This window comes from Gossypium arboreum, chromosome 1 (assembly GCF_025698485.1).
Source record: "Gossypium arboreum isolate Shixiya-1 chromosome 1, ASM2569848v2, whole genome shotgun sequence".
NCBI lineage: Eukaryota > Viridiplantae > Streptophyta > Magnoliopsida > Malvales > Malvaceae > Gossypium > Gossypium arboreum.
Window position 1 is genome coordinate 10,590,319 of NC_069070.1, and position 15,443 is coordinate 10,605,761.

Consider the following 15,443-nt stretch of genomic DNA (forward strand, 5'->3'; position numbering starts at 1 on the left):
TTTTACATTTCTAGGCTTTTGTCTGGAGATAGTACAAACTTGTCTCGAGATAGATAAAGCATTTTTGCTTGAACGTGAATTTTCTGGGTCCATGCCTCGAGACATGAAAGGACAAGTCTCGAGGCAATACGAGTTAGTATCTAAAATTCGGTTTCAAGTAAGCTTTTCAAAATCGGACTAATGGTCGAATGGATCACGCCATCAGTTCACCAGTCCAATCGATTTGAATAGTTTCATTGACCTAAATAATTTGATTAAGTAAATCATTAAAATTATTAACAAATAAAATAATATTAAAAATTGGTTCAATCTATTCAACTTCCTATTTAATTTATTTTTGTCCTAGTTAAACCAATCCATATTGGTTCTTGACTCAATTGGTCTAAAGCCTTTCTCTAGACCGATTGCCCGACCAATTCTCAATCCAACTGGTTTGATTGGTTAGTCTGGTTCAGATAACATTGGTTCCAAGGATCACAAGTCTTGAGACATGGACCCTATGCCTTAAGACATCAGACCTTTTTCGATACTTTGGCCTAATGATTCAGATTGGCTCATTGTTTGACCAAATTTAATACCATAACATTGTATGATAGCCTATTTAAGCTCATATATTTTTTATAATGATCATTGATGCATGAATATGATATTTTTATATTTTATAACTCATTTTTAAAATATGTTTTATTTGTATGATGGATCAACTAGGTTGCATTAGCAACGAATGTGACATTCTTTAACTAACCAGGCTTCCAGACCAAGTAAGGAATGTTATATAATATATATTAAAATTTGATAGTAATTAGAATATAAAATATCACACAATTAATAGAAATTCAATAAAAATAATTTATTATTAAAACTAAAAACATGTTCATCATCAATACTCAAGAACATAGATTATAGTTGATATGTGTTAATGGTTACAGAGACAAATTTCTATTTGTTAATAACTATATGTAGCTGTCATGAAGCTAAAACTTTAGTCTCACAATCCGTGCGACCTTAGGCGATTCCCTCGTCTCAAACACACTTAAGTTAGCCTAACCACCAACAATTGGAGATTCACATAGAAAATCCTCTAACACACCAATTTGTATAGCAAAAGCAACACAAAGCCAAAAAAGTGCTCTATGAACAGAATTGCCACAAAAAAACTATGCATGAGAGGTGTTTGAATAGATGCTCTCAATTATATTCACTTTCAAAGAATACAGAAACAGAAGATCAATGGATGATTTACAACTGAGGAAAGGCTCTCTATTTGTAGTTGAGCTCCCCCAAAACTGACGATATAGATCGAATTACATCAACAGACGAGATGAAATCTATCCCTACAATCTTACAAGATGTTATTCTATTTAATCTTCTAAGATTAGTTCCCTATTTATCAAGGTAACCTAACTTTCCATATCCGTATCATTGGGCCACCCAAGCTTCAAATATAGGCTTCTTCAACAGTTCTTTGAATCGGGTCAATTTTTGTGGGTTAAATGATCCCCATCTAAACGATAAACCTCCACGGGAGCATGGGCGAAGCTAGAAAATTTTTTTAAGGGGGGCCAGATGAAATTTTAATTTTTTATAGTTTATATTTTTATAATTTGTAAAGGATTAAATTAAATTTTTATAATTTTAGGGGGGCCAAAGTGAAATTTTACCTTTACTAATTTAAAATTTTTAAAAAAATTCAAGGGCCTAAAATGAAATTTTCTATTTTAGGGGGGGCTGGGGCCCATACCAGCCCCCCTGGCTACGCCCCTGCATGGGAGGCTTTCTATATGATGGTCATGAGCTTTGAATTGCGGCCCGTAACATAGGTTCAAACCTTTTTATTTTATTATGTCGACAGCATGTTATAGAATAATCAAAATAAATAAAATACTAACAAGTAAACACTAAATAACAAGCAAAAGGCACTAGAGAACTTTCTTGTATATTTCTTTTCACTTGCAAGAGGCTCATTTATAAGCCTTCTAACATTTAGTTAAGTACATATAAATGAACGCTTAATTTCTTCATTCAAACATCCACTTTACTCTAGCATTTTCCAATCTCGTGAATAAATGGGAAGAGTTTTATCTCATAACTTAATAGAAGGTTTTAAGAGGTTATAGACATCAACTTTTAATATATTTATAATAGAAAATTTTATTTAAACTTCATAAAATTAAAAATATATATAAACTCTAGAAATTTTTCAATAATTTAAAAATATTTTTTCAATGAACTCAAAAATATACTCAAAAATTCTAAAAATGCTAAAAATAGTTAAATATTTAGAAATTACTAATTACAAAGCTTAAAATTCATATATATTATATTAGAGAAATCTTAATAACTTTTAAAAAATATTTTTTAAACTTAAAAATAAAATATATAATTTCTAAAAAATCTATTTTTTAGTCAACAACTGTCAAATTCAATCAAGAATTAGTCATCCTTGATCAACAACCAATCAACCGGAGTTAGTTAAAGTCAACTGGGTCAAAATCAACAAAGTTTTTCTAAAATATTTAATTATTTAAATACTTTATTTCTTTCAATTTATATATATTAGAATTATTTAGAAATTATATATTTTTAATTTCAATATACATGGGTGCCACACATTGTGTTTTAATTGACCTTAGGTATCACATAACACATTCTATTAGGAGCCACATGCCAACAAATTGGGTAATAAGATATAAATTTAGTTATCAATCCAAACTAAAAAATGTTTAGCTAGCAAAGTCATAAAAATGGTATAATTTTATAGCTAAATCTTGCATTAAGCCTTATAATAATATTGAGTTGATCGAGGTTATTAATTTGAGTCAAACTTATGAATTGGAAACAAAAATACATTAAGACTATATATGAACTTTGGTTCAATGTGTAATTTGATACAAAATTTTGATTTGGTGCAATTATACACAATAAGCTTTGAATGTGGTTCAAATTAATAAATGAAATTTTGATTTTGATACAATTGTACTTTTTTTTAAAAATAAATACACCAATTTATTTTTATATTAGATATATAGTTATTTTTGTATGCAATATACAAAAATAAGTGATGTTATATAGAGAATGATGTTAGTAGTTTGTAAAAACTGAATCAAATCCTAGAAAGAGAAAACAATACATAAAAATAATGTTTATCTAATTAGGTGTTGGTTCTTGTCTGCCGTTTGGCATGTTTTTCAACTGCCGATTGACACGTTTTTAGTCTTCCTCAATAGGAGAATAATGCAGGAAGAGTTGGCTAATCTGTACATAATTGACGGTGAAGAGGAACCTTTCTAGATCCAGGGAGAAATACAGGCGCTATTTGAATACTATAAACTATGTTTGGTGGGAATCTATTTGACGGTAAGCGTAGTGCATTTTCCTTCAATGAGGAACAAAATGACTGATCTATGGCACCCTTTAGAGGGCATCTCCATTACAGATATTGGTGACAAGCGATGTTTATCTTGATTTTTCTATGAGGTGGTCTATGAGGTGGATATCAATCAGTTGCTGGAGGAGAGTTTTTTAATAACCATTTGCTTATTCTCCACAAGTTTCAACCAAAGGAAGACTCATTTATGGCCCCGTTGATTTATGCGAAGTTCTACGTTTAGGTACATGACTTGCCTCTAAGACTTATGTCGGAGTCAGTGAGGCAGAAGTTTGGGATTTTCTTAGGGACATTTCTTGACTATGATGCGAAAATGGTGGTGTCGGAAATGAAAAGGTTTATGAGTATTAAAGCCAAACTGGATGTCTAGCTTCTATTGAAACGCAAAAAAAAGAAGATCACTCTAGAGCTTAACCGTTTTTGTGTATGCTAAATTCCAGTATGAAAAGATTAGTTTGTTTTATTTCACTTGTGGCAAGCTTGGGCACAGAGAAAGTTTTTGCCCAGCGAGGGTGACGGTGGAGCCATCCAAGATCACGTTTGGATGGGATATTTCACTAAAAGCTCTATGAAGAATAGCACAGGTGTGAGCACAAGTTAGAGTTTGGATAAGGAAAAGAGAGAGATAATGAGTAATTTAAAGTGAAGATTCAGGAAATCCTTATCATAATGCTAATTTGAATTTATTAGTATCCTCAAAATCTCAGTTGTTTCTATTTAATAAAGGGTTGACAATTTGGGAACCTGCCATTAATATTGTTGGACCTAATGATATAGGGCTTATGGAATTGGGTTCAGATAGCCCTTTTTCATTTTCTGATGGAAAGAACAAGCAGCGCACGATAGGCGAGATACCAATTGTTTCGGCCAATGTTTATTTTTTTGAGGAAATCAATGACAAATTGGTTGGCTCTATAGTGCAAGACAATTGGACACAATGAAAACCTTAAACTAGAATGTTCGTGGTCTAAAGAAATCACGGGCTGTGAATCATCTCAAGAATAAACTGAGAGAGATTCGTTCCTAAATTTTGTTTCTTATGGAAACAAAAATCAGTGTGAGAAGGATGGAAAGAGGTTGACGTAAATGTGGTTTTGTTAATGGAATTAACGTTGGTGCTATTGGTTCTAGAGGTGGATTGTTTCTAAGATAGACGCATGATTGTGTGGTGAGCTTAAGAAGTTATTCGCAATACCACATTGATGCGGTAATTCATAAAGATGATGGTGAGTTAGTGTGACAATTCATTGGATTTTACGGACATCTTGAAGATCAGTTGCGTAGTGATCCTTGGAATTTACTCAGACATTTAGGTCAAGATCTTTCATTACCATGGTTGGTAATAGGCGACTTCAATAAGATAACTCATTCTTTTCAAAACATATGTAATCATCTTCGATCGAAACAAAATATGAAGGCTTTCAGATCAATATTATAAGATTTTGGTCTGAGTGACTTGGGGTTCTCGAGTTGTTGGCTCACTTGGGAAAGTGGTCGGTTGTCAGAAAATAACATTCGGGAAAGATTAGATAGAGGACTGGCTAATACGACTTAGTGGAATACCTTTCCTGATTATCGAGTCCTGCATTGGACTCTCTTTTTCTGATCATTGCCCAATGTTAATGGACAAGTTAGGTCAAAAGTGTACCATGAATAAGATGGGTCAGATTCGATGCCAATTGGTGTTTGGAAGGGTCTTGTGAAGAGGTAATTAGACAATTTTGGTTATAATCTTCGGAAGCATTACCTTTAAAATTAGACAAGCTAGGTGAAAATCTGCGAAAATTGTGCAAGACAATTAAAAGAGACGGGGATGTTCGAAAGGATAAATTAGACGCTCGAATAAAGGAACTATATAAGTGTGAACCTGATGAAGACATTCTTGCTGAACTATTAGAAGTCCAAATTGGCTTAAATTTAAAAGTTGATAAGGAGGAATTGTTTTGTGAGCAGAGGATGCAAATCAAGTGGCTTCTAAAAGGAGATAAAAACACTATTTTCTTTCAATTTTGCATCAACTCATAAAAAGAAAAATAAAATTTTGGGTATTGAGAATAAACATGGTCGTTGGGTGTCAAATAAAGAAGAACTTATTAAGGTTGCCTCGAGTTATTTTACAGATTTGTTTACAGCTTCAACTTTGGGGGATGCATCGTGTATTTATGCTAATATCCAACGATGGGTTTCCCTGGAAATGAATAAGGATTTTTTGACACCCTTTCAAACGAAGGAAGTATGGGCTGCTACACCTCTCAAGGCTTCAGGTATTGATGGTTTCCCTACTATGTTTTATAAAAAAATTGTCATATTTTAGGGAATAAGATTACTACTATGTTTTATAAAAAAAATTGTCATATTTCAAGTATTGCTTGGTTATGTTAAATGGTGAGATCGATTTAGAAGATATTAATAAGACTCGTATTGTTTTAATTCCGAAAATCAGTAAACTAAAAAACATGACTTAATTTTGGCCAATCAGTTTGTGGAATGTGTTGTACAAAATCTTTGCTAAAATTATTGCTTACAAAATGTGGGGTCTTTTGGAGAGTTGCATTGATGATGCCTAAGAGGCTTTCATCCTTGGTAGATAGATATCTGATAATGTGCTTATTTCTTATGAGGTTCTGTATTCTTTTAAGATGAAGCGTTCAGGAGCATCAGACACTTTTGCACTTAAGCTCGATATGAGCAAAGCGTATGTTAGGGTAAAGTGGAATTTTTTATCTGGAATGATAGCAAGGTTGGGTTTCATGATCATTGAATTTCATTGATGATGAGATGTGTAACTTCAGTCTCTTATACGGTGGGCATTAACGAAGAAGTCAACGACAAGTTCCTCCCTTTCAAAGGGCTACGACAAAGAGACCCACCTAATCCCTATTTATTTCTATTATGTGCTAAGGGCTTTTCTACCATTCTTAATGAGGCTAAGGGTGTAAATAAACAGAACATTCAATGAACTGTTCGTGAACCATTCGTATAATATTCGTTTATTAAACTAAATAAACGAGTATGAACAAAAAATTTATGTTCGTTTAATAAACGAATGAACACAAATAGATGTGTGTTCAGTTCATTTATGTTCACGAGTAAGCTCGTTTATTTATTAATGAAATTTTTTATAAAAATTCCATTAGTATATATTAATAAAATTATCTTGGTTTGTATTTTTCATTTATAATATAATTATTAATATTTATATTTGACTATTTTATATCTAAACAATATATGTGTGTATTTATTGGTTGTTTATTTGTTTGTTTATTATTTATTAACTTTGCTCGTGAACATGTTCAATTAAGTTAAATGAACATGTTTGTGAACAATAAACAAACGAACATGAACATACATAATTTTAAATAAACGAATATGAACAAAAATTTGAAATTCTTAATAAACACAAACTGAAAACAAACAAGCTTAAAAATAAACAAACGAACATGAACAAAGGTTTTTTCATTCAAGCTCGATTCATTTATAACCCTAAATGAGGCTAGTAGATCTGGTTTGACAAAAGGGGCTCGAATTGGAAAAGGAAGGTTGGCAATCAACCATCTGTTTTTTTCGAATGATTCCATACTGTTCAGAGATGTTTCAATTACTGGTGCAAAGAATATATGACAAATTATTTCAGAGTACGAAAATGCTTCAGGCCAAAAGGTTAATTATGATAAATCCCTAATTTATGTCAGTTCGAATATGGAAATTTCGATTTGGGACCTCATAGGTGGCGTTTCGGGAGTATGAGTGTCGAATAATCATGAGAAATACCTAGGTTTACCTACAATGGTTGGCAGACGTAAGAAAGTTGAATGTTGTAGTATAAGATATTTATCTATGGGTAGCAAAGAGATGTTTATTAAGGCGATACTACAAGCTATACCTCTATATACAATGCAATGTTTTCTTCTGCCTAAAATTATGTGTAGTAAACTAGAAAACATTCTCAACAAATTTTGGTGGAGAAACAACAAATCATCTAATGGTATTCATTGTAGTACATGGCATTCACTCTATTTACCAAAAGTTTGTAGAGGATTAAGTTTCCGCGATTTGACTAAGTTTAATGGTGCTTTGCTAGCCAAACAATGATAGCGTATTTTATCTAATCCATTGAGTTTGTTGGCACAAGTAATGAAGGCCAGGTATTACTTGGATTCAGAATTTATGAATGCTCAGTTAAATGCTTACCCATCATTTACCTGGAGAAGTATTTGGAATGCTCGAGGTTTAATCGAAAAGGGAGTCGGTTGGAAAATTGGCATAGGTGAGAATATAAATATCTGGAATGATTCTTGAATCCCTGGACCTAGAAATGGAAGAATACAAGGTCAGAACATAGATTTCAGGTACACAAAAGTATCAAAATTAATTAATCATAATTCCAATACCTGGGTAGAAGAAAGAGTGAGACTCTTTTTTTATGAAGACCATGTAGAGAGAATCCTATGTATTCCACTTGTCCAATCAAAGCCAATAAACGAATTGGTGTGGAGACATGAAGGTTTTGGTGAATATTCTTCAAAGAGTGGTTATAGGCTTCTAGACAAGGAGTTACAAAACAAGGGTCTATATTCTACAGCCATGCCTAATTTAGTTACAACATTCTACATTAATTTGTGGACACTACAACTCCGAACAAAAATCAAGATTAGAGTATAGAGATTCTCAAAAAATTATCTACCAACTTTTGATAATTTACAACGCAGAAAACTACAAGTTAAAAATGTCTGTCCCTTGTGCAATTCAGCTAAAAAATCTATTGACCATTTGTTACGACACTGGTCTGTTTCCAAGAAAGTTCTGGACTCATTGAATGTTACGACTATCCTTATCTCACATAATTCAGATTATAAAACATGGTTAGCAAAGGTTTTCATGCAACCTAACACAAGATTAGAGAAGTTATTGGTGATATCTTACTGGGCAATTTGGTTTGGTATGCATGAAATAAGTTTGTTCATGAGGGTGTTAGATAATCAGTGCAGGGTTTAACAGTGTTTATTAAGGCACACCTATTAGAGCTACAGGCTCTGGGTAAACTAAATCCATCAGTTTTTTCACCTAAACAGGAGAAATGTGTGCCACCAGGTTCTGACAGTATTAAACTTAATTTTGATGCATCTTTTAGCCCTAATACAAAAACTTCTATCTCAAGAGTACTGGCTAGAAATTCTTCAGGCCTTATTATGGTTGCATGTACTTACCCCACCATGGTGTTGCTGATGCCTTCATTGCCGAAGCCCGGGCGTATGAGTAGGCCATCATCTTTGTGGCTGAGTTAGGATTTTGATCAGTACAGATGGAGGGCAATTCACTTACTGCCACTAAGAAATTGAATTCTCCTACACTAGACAAGTCTATCATTAGCCCGATTGTTCAAGATATTAAGGCAAAATTGGGGATAATTGCAAAAGTCACCTTTTGTTTTGCTGGAAGACAAGCCAACATCATTGCTCACGCACTGGCTGGAGAAGGTTGTCCATTCTCGGTCCAGCGGTACTGGATAGAGAAAGCGTCATTTATGGTGGAACGGGCGGCCAAAAGGGACTTGCAAAGATGGTTTCATCAGAATTAATCTGCATCTGACTGCTTTGGAATTTGGAGATTTTCTAATCTTTTACCTCCAACTGGTTTCTAAAGCTTTTCTCTCTCTTTTGATATCAATGGTTTGTTCGCAGACCAGAATTTTGAAGCTTGGATTGGAGAGAGTTTTTCGACTGGTTTTCATCGGGTTAGGAGGAAAGCAAGGAAAGAGTTTTGAGTTTGTTTTTTTTTTTTCAGATGGTAATCTCTCCTTATCTGTTGGTTGCCTTTTCAAATCTTGGACAATGTATTGACGAGCCCGAGGGTTCTTTATTTGTCTTATGGTTTAGTGGGTTGGTGCATTAAACCGACACACCATCTTTCCTTGCTTTTAATTAATGGAAACCGATTGTTTTTTTGTTAAAAAAACTAAATCAAATCAATATTTCTTGTAAAAAAAAAACTACACAAAAATAAAAATCTTGTATAACATTACACTTATCTCTAAATTTTTCTTGTCACTTCTCTTTATAAGGTCCTTTACTCTTTAAGTTTTCTTTGGTTTTTTAGCTTCCTATGAGCAACCACTCAACCTCCGGTTTGGCACCACTCACATCTTTATTTCAATTTTTTCTATTTTTTTATTTATGTCATTCAGCATAATGATTTCAAGATCTAACCTCCTTTCTAACCGTTTGTGATCGTTGGTGAGAGGTGGTTGTCTATTTGCTCCATAGGTTCTCCCATGTTTGGTTGTTTATCCCTCTTGTCTTTAGTAAGGCCTTGCCTTTGACAGACTTTGCTTCTTCTTCTTTTTTTCCTTTAATGCAGTGAAGCCCTTTTTCGTTGGCACTTTTTTATAGTCTCATCGATTATGACCCTCAGCTGTCACGGTGCCATCGCACATGATCTGCTTGTGGTGGTTGTGTTGCCAGTGCTTGGCTTTGGCTCCTCCTCCATTTGGTGTCCTTGTCGATCCTGTGGTGGTTGTCAATGTCTTTTTTGGGGTGTCACAGTGGCATTGCTGCCACTAGAGGCATGCCCAATTACAGTAACCTTTGTTTGTTTCTCGGAGCATTTTCCCTCTCTTCCCCATGCATGACGGAAGCATTCTACTAAGGTTCTTTGAGAACCTATTTGTTTAGTTGGGCTCAACTCATGGGCTTTGTATTGCTTGGTAACTTGTTTTTTTATGAATGAATCTCATCATTTTGGGCGTCCAATGCTATAACATCGCTACTCCAAGTTTAGGGCTTTCTTTCTTCGGGGCAAAAAGATGAAGCATTAAAGCTCAAATTAGTTTGTTGATGGGCTTTAAATTCCTCCATTTTCGTGCCAAAAAGAAAGGCATATATTCCGCTGGAAACTCATCAAAAGAGGGGAATCCATGTGTCTGTCACCCAACACCTTCAACCCTTGAATTAAAATACAAATAAATCCATAATCGGAAAAAGAGGACTGAGTTGCTTGTTCAGTTTACAATGGCGAAATTCAGACAACATTTGACTTTGTGGCAACCTCGGGAGTTGCTCCAAGATCCATTATTCAAATTCCCTTACTTGCCTGGAATCTCGCTCTCCATTTCGCTTTTTTCACGCTCATTCCACTACGCATTTAAAGTTTTATACTTCAAACTTGTCTTTCTCCATACTTTTGGATCTCTCATTTTTCTTCCCCTTTGCGTGCCATTTCAAAAGAGTTTTTCACATTCAGTTTTCACGTCTTTTGCATGTTCCTTTGCCTCTGTCGGTTCAGTTTCCTCTTTCATTTCCAACGCCTTTGATTGGACTCTCATCCTTTCATTTTTCCCCCTCTATAACCTTTCAGGGTGGGAGGTTACTGAATTTGAAGCTTGAAGGGAACCAATCAAATTGGTAACTTCTTCAAATTCTTGGGTTATGTTTAAATTTTTTGAATTTTGTTTTTATGTTTGCCAAATGTTTGATAAAATCTTGGCATTGTTGCCAAGGGTTTTCAATTGAATTGACCTATTGCTTTAAATTTCCCTTAGTGGCAATTTTTTTCTTTTTTTGGGATGGTCAAAATTAGAGTGTCAAAAGCAGGGCAACTTCTTGTTTCTCAAATTCACAACTTATGAATCTGAATATGGATAGAGATAACAATATAATTTGCTTCGAAAGCTTCTACTTGTGGCATTATTGCTTCATTGAAGTTGTCTACTAGCTTGTTTTCATGCTTTAGAAATTAGAATTCTTTCACTTCCTTGGCAAGTTCTCATTTGAAGTTTTGGCAATGGCAATTTGGAGCTGATAGTTCCAAATCTCATGTTTCTTTTTTCTCATATGCAGGTCAGTGACATGTCGAATATCAAGTTAGATGAGGTTGTTTGCCGTGATTCTGAAGAATCAGAATTAAGCTCTTGGAATGAGAAAGTGACTTCAGATGAAAAGGTTAATAGAGTATATGAGATCCTAAATGGCATCCATAAGCAAGGGCAGAGGTCACTTGGCAGTATCACCCCAGATGTTGAGAATGGAACACTGACTGATAGGTAGATTTACCAACAAGTTTCGACTTCTAACGGTTTATTTTTCATTCATCTCTATGAGTTCTATCTTTTTATGTGTGCTTCGTTGTAGTGTATGTTTGTTTTATTAATTTGATTTCAATACGAATCTAATTTATATACACTACATGTCCAAGCTTGAAAGACAAGAAATTGGCTGGTTATGAATTGCACAACAATGAGATGAGCCAATTATCACAGTTGATATACTCCTTGTTCTATTGTCTTTGAATATTTTAAACCTCGATTGCCTCTGCTTGACAAAGAATTTTGATCGGAGATCAAGTTGTTGCTTTTTCAATATTTGAAATTTTGAGTTTCTTAATTTCTCCTAATGTATATACAGTACTAAACTACTAACTAATTTGTTTGCATTCATGTTGTATAAAGTAATATGATCATACAGAACTATATGATCAAATTTTCCACTTTAAAAGTGAGTTTGTTGGGTCAATTTGATGTATATATCACTCTTTCATCAGGTTATTTAAAGGGAATAAAGCAGCAATTGCTGATAGTTTCAATCTTCCATTTGATCGGAATGAAAAACATGCATATGTATTTGGAAGAAGATCTGGACCTCTTATATCGGGAACAGCCTACTGCATTTCTTCGTGCTGCATGATATTGCTGAATAAAGTTGTTCTCTCAAGTTATAATTTTAATGCAGGAATATCATTGATGCTTTATCAGGTATGTCACTACACCTCAATAGCTTCATAGCATTTGAAGTAAGCAAAATGTCTTGTCATGAGTATCATAAGCAAGTTTCTCTCAGCTGTATTATGTCTTTAAAATGAAACTGAAAAGCATGCAGAATTCTTAGCATCTTTGAGCATTAGTCCTATCTGTGATCACCTTTCAATGCCTCATTTTATGCGAACTGTTAAAAATTTGTGAGCGTGGAAGTTCATTCTTTTTCCTGTATTGCACTGCAGAATCTGATAAGTTGTGTAGTTGTTGCCATATTGGGTCTGTGTAGAGCAGTTTCAGTCGAAAAGCTGAATTGGAAGCTGATCAGGGTTTGGCTCCCTGTAAATATAATCTTTGTTGGCATGCTTGTGTCGGGAATGTATAGGTATGTTACAGACTGCACCTCCAGCGTATTCCTCATATGTTATTTACTCAAAAAGTGAAGCTAAGTGGACTCCAACTCTCAATTTTCTGTGTTTTTCGTTTCAGTTTGAAATACATAAATATAGCAATGGTGACCATCCTAAAGAACATGACAAATATTTTAACAGCAATTGGAGAATATTATGTTTTCCGAAAGCATCAAAATCAGAAAGTGTGGACAGCAATGTTTATGATGGTAAATTTACTACTTGTGGTTATCTGATTCAGGAAAACTAATTCTCTACTTCTGTATGAACTGTATGCTACTGTCGCCAGAAATTGTTTGCTTCTCCTGTTCATGGAGCAGGAACCACCTTGAGTACTGATTTGTTCTCAGAATCTTAAAAGTTAATAATGGGAAAATATCCAATTAGAAGTTAAAAAGATTTTCTTTTTCAGCAGTTCTTACTGTTGATTTTATTTGGGGAACACAAATCAAAGTCAAAACTCTTCAACAAATATGAACTCCCCCTGAAAAAAGCCACTCTCTCACAGTGATGAATGCAAATTTTCCTTTCTTCAGAACTTTTAAAATTGATTACAAAGACTGTCATTTTGCTGCAGATTATCTCTGCCGTCAGTGGTGGTATTACAGATCTCTCATTTGACGCCAAAGGGTATACATGGCAGATTTTGAATTGCATCTTAACAGCTGCCTATTCGGTATGCCTTGAATATTTTCTTTATTTAGTCAACTTATGATTTTGAGATTTGTCATCTCTAGCTTAGACTATGGGAAGTATGGTTTTTGTGCAGATCTATTTGTTCTTTTATGATTACCTAATGAGCTGCATTTGCAATTTGTGACAGCTTACTTTGCGGCTTGTCATGGATAAAGCTAAGCAGGCAACCAAATTAGGATCACTTAATAATGTGTCCATGGTTTTACTGAATAATTTGTTGTCTCTGCCCTTCGCAATCTTCTTGATTTTCGTTTTGAACGAATGGGAATATGTAATAAATGCGTGCGTAAACACCTTAAATTACAGTTTGTCACAGTTATATAAGTTCTCCATCATGGAAATATCATCTTTCGCGTTCTGACAATTGCTGTTTTGATTTTCCAGCGATGTGATTGAATTGCCAGTGTTTTGGGTTGTTGCAACAGCTAGTGGGTTGCTTGGACTTGCCATTAGCTTCACATCCATGTGGTTTTTGCATCAAACTGGACCAACCACTTACAGGTATTTGGTTTGTGTACGATTAAACTCGATAGTGTTACACAGCTACTCCTCAAAAGGCCTATGCCTCTTACGTATTGTTAGAAAGAGTGGCTCTTGGAAATTTATGAACCTCTGATAATCTTTATGCTCATATATATAATTAGATATCAATATACTTTCAGGGAACATTTGTGTACTTTGTTAACAAAGCAAATAAGTGCTATCTGTGTTAATCCATTCTTCTAGCAGAGATTTCTTTTCGAGTAATGCTTGATATGGAGTACATTATAGTTTTCATATTACTAGTGTCTATAGATGTCATAGTATATTAGCCTCCAATTCCCTCCATTTGCATGCTGCTCTAATCTTTTTAATCATGTATTGTGCAGTATATCCTTCGTTCGTGCCTGAATGTGATGACTACATGACAATAACACTGACATCATATCCTTGTTTCAGTCTTGTAGGTTCCTTGAACAAGGTTCCCATCTCTATAGCCGGACTCATGCTGTTCAAAGTTCCACTCAGTGTACCAAACATGTTCAGCATACTTTTTGGTAAATGACTTGACCCCGCATTTACCATGAACAAAATGCCTACACTCAGATTTTCATCTTATGTTCGATCAATGCATGCTTCTTCCAGGTTTATTTGCTGGAATATTCTTTGCCAGAGCCAAAATGTCATGATCCAAGAACAGGACAATGCGCAGACAAGATATAGTAAACATAGCTTCTCCTTATGTAAGGATCATCAATATCTGGGGAAATGAAACACAGAAGATTACATAAAACTTTTCAAAGTTCTAGGAAACAAAATTTGATTGCAATATCAAGGATTAAGCATACATAACACCACTGCCTTAAAAATACAACTTCCTATACACAACTCGGAAAGGTCATTAGTCAACAGAATAATTGCATGTTTTGCATTTTTCTTTTCTTTTTGAGGAAACAAACTAATCTAGGGATTGTGTGTAATTCCCTTGATATGTAGCTGTAACTTTATTATTTTTCTCATAAAACTTATTTCCCTCGTTTTGGGTATTGATAGACATACAAACGCAAGCTAAAGAGAAGAGCTGTCAAGTTGTTAACTTGATTCTCTACGTTTGTAAAATTGTTTAATTTTAAAGCTTTTAATTCCGAATATTTTAGTTTCATTTTGCATTTGTACATATGTGTGTGCAGATGGCTGGATTACTTTTTCCCCCCTTCGGTACTTTTGAAGGGAATGAAAGAGAGAAGGGCGTGGGGCAGTACTAAGAGGATAGACACGGGATTGTTTTAAACCTGTAAATTTGGACTAAAACTCGAAAACCTATATCGATCAATTTGAACTAAAAAATATGGTCTGAGCAACTTGAACCAGTTGGATTTAATTATACAACTTGAACATGAATTAACTCTTAACTTAATCTGGTTTAAACTCAAAATGATTTGAGCTCAAGACAACTTAAAATTTAAATTATCAATTCAAATATGTAATGACCCAGACTTGAAGAAAAATTTGGCTTTTAAACTCAAATAGTGTAAATCCAAAACAACTTAAATTCAAATTGAGTAAATCTAGATTTATTCGATACAAAATCAAACTGACAAGCCGAAGAAGAATTTACTTGTTTAGATTATATTATTTACTAAGTAGGAGAAGAGAAGCTAAGCATCACCATCACCATCACTGCAGTGTTCACCTCGAAGAATTGTCAGATTGTGTTTGGCAG

At 34.2% G+C, this 15,443-nt stretch overlaps 1 protein-coding gene across 2 annotated transcripts; it reads left to right on the plus strand.

Annotated features, from left to right (window-relative positions):
* Window positions 1-9,403: 9,403 nt before the first annotated feature.
* On the plus strand, window positions 9,404-14,871 carry LOC108480696 (GDP-mannose transporter GONST2). 2 transcript variants are annotated; one of them, XM_053027316.1, is made up of 10 exons: window positions 9,404-9,512; window positions 11,224-11,426; window positions 11,924-12,134; window positions 12,380-12,519; window positions 12,624-12,753; window positions 13,122-13,220; window positions 13,368-13,522; window positions 13,625-13,741; window positions 14,180-14,277; window positions 14,366-14,871. In XM_053027316.1, exons 2-10 carry the CDS (start codon window positions 11,233-11,235, stop codon window positions 14,407-14,409), a joined length of 1,188 nt encoding a protein of 395 aa, XP_052883276.1. In that variant the 5' UTR covers window positions 9,404-9,512; window positions 11,224-11,232; the 3' UTR covers window positions 14,410-14,871. The 2 variants fall into 2 exon arrangements, with proteins under 2 accessions (XP_052883276.1, XP_017639262.1); XM_017783773.2 differs by lacking the exon at window positions 9,404-9,512 and adding an exon at window positions 10,203-10,788.
* Window positions 14,872-15,443: the final 572 nt, after the last annotated feature.